Raw genomic sequence first — 4,461 nt, 5'->3', positions numbered from 1 at the left:
CAGTTGGTACATTTGTAATTTGTCGATCACTTCATCCATCTCTTGTGGATCCTGGAAAACTTTTTAAGTCAAGATTGAATAATTTACTATAATAGTTTCTCCATCATTCTGAAATTTCCTTTCTACCACCAAGTTAGTATTCTGGTAACTAGGAATCACAACTGTGAATCCTACTTTTTGCTAAACCAATTTAGTGTCAGAAACCTTCCTTCAATATTTTTAACCTGCTGTAGGAGCCCTACTGTTTTAAACTCAAGATTCTCAATCATTGACTTTGAGTCTCTGAGTCGTCTTTTTTTTTTTTTTCTTTGTGTAAATTGTTGCAGTAGGTCTTCTCTGTACTGATGCTTATCTAGGATTTCATAATTTTAAAAAACACAGGTAAAATTTATAGATATATTGGATAATCATAAAATGTATTAAAGATTGCCTTGGCTAAAATATAAGTACTGAATGAACAATAGTAAATACCACATAAGTGACACAATAAAAATAAGAATGATTTCAAAATAAATAATAAAATAACAAGAACTATTAAACTTGTCTTAATTTCTCCCAACTCATGTTAAAAACACAAGAGTTTAATTCATATGTTTGAATAATTTGGAGATACTTTGTGTCTCTCCTCAGAATCTACAATCTAACGATTTTCTTTTTATAAATTCAGTTAAATATAAGATATGCATATTATATTTAGAATGAATTTCAAAATAATAAACTTTAGAATTATTATATATACCCACACTTTGAATATTATTTCATACTATCTTAAATTAATAAATTAAAATACATACATTTTACATATAATGTGTTTTTATATATACTCATAGATTTTCTAAATTAAATTGCAGTTATATTCCTTCAGGTCAAAATAATTTCATGAATTTGGTCATATAAATAATACACCTCTTTTAATTTCTGAGCAAATTAAGAATTACTCCAAAGTTAAGAATGAAAGTGATAAAATTACCCAAAGAAAGAAAAATCTATTCACCACACTTACGTAAGAATAACTACAAAAAATATGTATGTATTTCTTTATATCACAAATGACACATTTTCCTAGTTATGAAACCTACCAGTAGAGTAAGTTTTATAAAAAGTGGTAGAACTTCGAAAATCAGATAGTTTCATTAATAACATAGATAATAGTCTACAAAACTAATATAAAACAAAGATTCAATTTTTTTCTTTTCCCCCGCATAATGTGTTGATGTTACTGCTTAAATATATACTATTTAACTAATTTTAATTAGATTAGACAAAGGCATTGTGACAGCATTGAATTCGGTTCAACGCTGTAACAATGCCTTTGTTAAACCTAATTAAAATTAGTCAAATACTATGTATTTAAAAAGTACCATTAACACATTTATGCGGGGACTAGCTTGCGGATTATAGCGCTATAATAATAATTTACAAATTTTTTAACAAATTTAATGGGTCTTAATTTTGTTTTTTAAAAGTGTTATTATATAACAAGATAAGTGAAAATCATAAACGTTTGGGAATGTCTAAATCCTAGAAATAATTTCTTCTTACTCCCAATAATCAGTTTCCTAAAACGAACAGAAGATAGCAGCTGCACAAAGTACAAAGTTAAAACCTTTTTGCGCGGTTTTCACTTCGAAGTATTTCTAAAACTTTTCGTTTTAGGATAAATAGTTAACTGAAAAGTATCAAAAATATATTTTAAACTTTTCTAACACTTGAGAGTTGTAAATTCATATCAAGGAAATGTTTTGGTTTATAGCCACTATGATCTAGTAACTCTATGTGTTTATTTGTTCATCCAGAATCGTACCCCCACTTTTTTTAAGTTTTATTATCTGGTTATGATTCTTAAATATCTTAATGTGTTTGTCAATTAGTAATATTTGGCTTTGAATAATACTTTATCTAATCATGAAATAGGCCTTGTTAACTTATTTTGAAAGTCACGTGGTGCAATAAAATTGTATCTGCCTCATCATGGATGGCAAGTATTTTTTATGATTTTACTTACTCTTAATTGCTTAATTATTGTTCATGTTCTTAATAAATGTGAATTTTTTAATCGCAGATGGCGATTCGTTTGAAATAGATGTCAGTTTGAGCGAACAAGGTATGCTGTTTGAAGTATTATTGATAAGATTTCAAATAAAATCTTCCATTTTTCTTGATATTTATTAATGTTCTTAAATTTCGAGATTAATTACATTTTTAATGACTGATTAGTTATTTCTTTATTTTGAGGAATTCAATGAAAATTAAGATGTTAAGTTAACTCACAGAAATATAACCTTTTATTTGTATTGAGTGACAGCTATATTATTTTGAATCTACTGATGGATTATCATGACTTATTGTAATTCTTTGTTTGAAATGTTTCTTTGTTTAGATAGATTTTCTTAAATGGTATGCAGTGCAAGTATTACTTTCAGTTTTCAAGGATATATCTGTGCTTGAATGTAGGATAATTCAAATAGTCAATTCATTGATTTGAAGCTAGTCTTAATCACTTATCAATTTCCAATTTGAAGATAATATTCAACCATAATATTGGGTTAGTTAAATTAAATTACAATAATTATTATGAGTGATTTTCTAATTTAAATTTGTGTTTTTCCCCTAGTAATCAAGGCATATTTTCAATGAATAGTTGCCAAATGTTCTTGTCTCATTCATTGTTTGTTAATTTAGTGAACCTAACCAATTATATACCAAGTTTTTTTGTTCTAAGTATTTATGTAGTTTAATTTGTTTGGGGGTATTAATATTTAATTGAACCTAATATACATTAAAATCCTATTTTTTTTTTCTAACATGCTACTAGTTATTACATGAACTGAAATATAGTATTGTTATCTATAATAACAATTTATGGTCATATATCTGATTAATTAGCATGTGGTTTTATTGATTGCAAATAATTGTGAAATGTTTTTTAAAGTTACATAATTTTGGGACTGCTTCATTATGGGGGTCGAATCAACAAACATTTGTTGTTCTTTTGCTTGCTTCTGTTTAGACATAAGTACTTTAATAAAACTCTTATTTTTAGTTTCTGTGCCTTGAACTATTATTGTTTTGAAAATACTAAAGGTAGGTTAAATTTGACATCAACCACTCATCAGTGTTCAACATAAATATTAGTGGCCAATACCATTGCCCGAGAAACTTATTCTATTGTTTCTTAGAAAAGTAAAAAACTAAGTTTTTTAGAAAAGTTCCATTTAGTGTGTTATATTTAGTTATTCCCAAATTACTTAGACCCCATAACATTATAATAAAGCAAATCTATTGTATGACTTTTCACATCTTTATTAGTTGTTCTTGTAAAATAATTGTTTTCATAATTTTGATTGAAGTTGTTAACTTATTTTTCTCTTTTGTATTTAGAACTTATTTTGGTTTATAACTAAAACACATTTGGTTGATTTTTTCATTGTTAGTATTATATAAAAAAAGGAACATTAAATTTAATTTAACTATCATTTGATTAACTATTATTTTACTAAAAATTGTGTTATATTAGGATTACATTGGCTTGATGCTTTTTGTCCTCCTTTGGTTTTGTACATTTTTTTTTTTTCAGAATAAATAATATCTTATTTATTTTTATTATTTACTTTATCAAAGATAATGACTAACTTCGGTATGTATTTATTTTATTTTTTTTAATACCTGACTAAATTATTTTGTATTGTCTGTTGAAGCAACTTAATTAGTTTTCAGATTTCTTTCCAAACAGTTTTATTAATGTTAGTCTTCTTGTTTCACATCTGACACTCGTACTTGATGCACACATGTGTTACAATCCCAATATTTTCCAATAAATACTTGGAATGTCTAATGTTAATCTTTATATAAAATTGTATGAATTTTACTATTATATCAGAAAAAAGATGTAATTATAACTTGGAAATTTCTGAAAATCAAAAGAATTCTTTCCTTCTTTAAACCTAGTCCTTGATTTTTATTTTAAAATGAGGTTGAATTTGATAATGGTAGGAATTTATTATCTCTTTATACATATAAAAAATACTTTTTTCTGTATAGGTCTTAAATTACTTGGTTATTTTTTTTAAACTAAATTGTGAAACCTGCCAGATTTGGCCAAGGATAAAATGAGTAATTTATTTCCAAAAACCATCCAAAGTCAGTTCAAATAATATGCATGGTTTTTAGGAATGAATAACTCACATTATAGGTTTACGAAGACAGCGGGGCATGGCCAGCCTGGGCCAATGGCTTGGGTATAGGGTTGACATACATGAAGTGTTGGTTACGAACACAAGAGTTGGTAAGCTTTTATATTCGGCATTGCTGTTTTCATATCCACTTGCCTCTATGAACCTCACTGGCTATAATTATAAAGTTTGATTTTAATATATTTACTTTAAATCCTCATTATTTGTTATATTTGTTGTCTTATTTTTTGGTACTTTTAATTTTTAATAATATATGTGTATATATGTA

The 4,461-nt window shown here is 26.3% G+C and overlaps 1 protein-coding gene across 1 annotated transcript in view; it reads left to right on the top strand.

Annotated features, from left to right (window-relative positions):
- The first annotated feature begins 1,791 nt into the window (after positions 1–1,791).
- LOC106680185 (serine/threonine-protein phosphatase 4 regulatory subunit 1) overlaps positions 1,792–4,461 on the top strand; it is a 258,369-nt gene continuing 255,699 nt past the window's right edge. The window contains exons 1-2 of the mRNA XM_014419711.3: positions 1,792–1,978; positions 2,063–2,104. Of these exons, the coding sequence (XP_014275197.1) occupies positions 1,972–1,978; positions 2,063–2,104 (49 nt within the window). The 5' untranslated portion in view covers positions 1,792–1,971. The remainder of the gene's footprint in view (positions 1,979–2,062; positions 2,105–4,461) is intronic.

This window comes from Halyomorpha halys, unplaced genomic scaffold (genome assembly GCF_000696795.3).
Source record: "Halyomorpha halys isolate HHAL.00 unplaced genomic scaffold, Hhal_1.1 Scaffold249.1, whole genome shotgun sequence".
NCBI lineage: Eukaryota > Metazoa > Arthropoda > Insecta > Hemiptera > Pentatomidae > Halyomorpha > Halyomorpha halys.
Note: the sequence above shows the minus strand (reverse complement) of the source record. Positions and strands in the feature narration are given on the sequence as shown.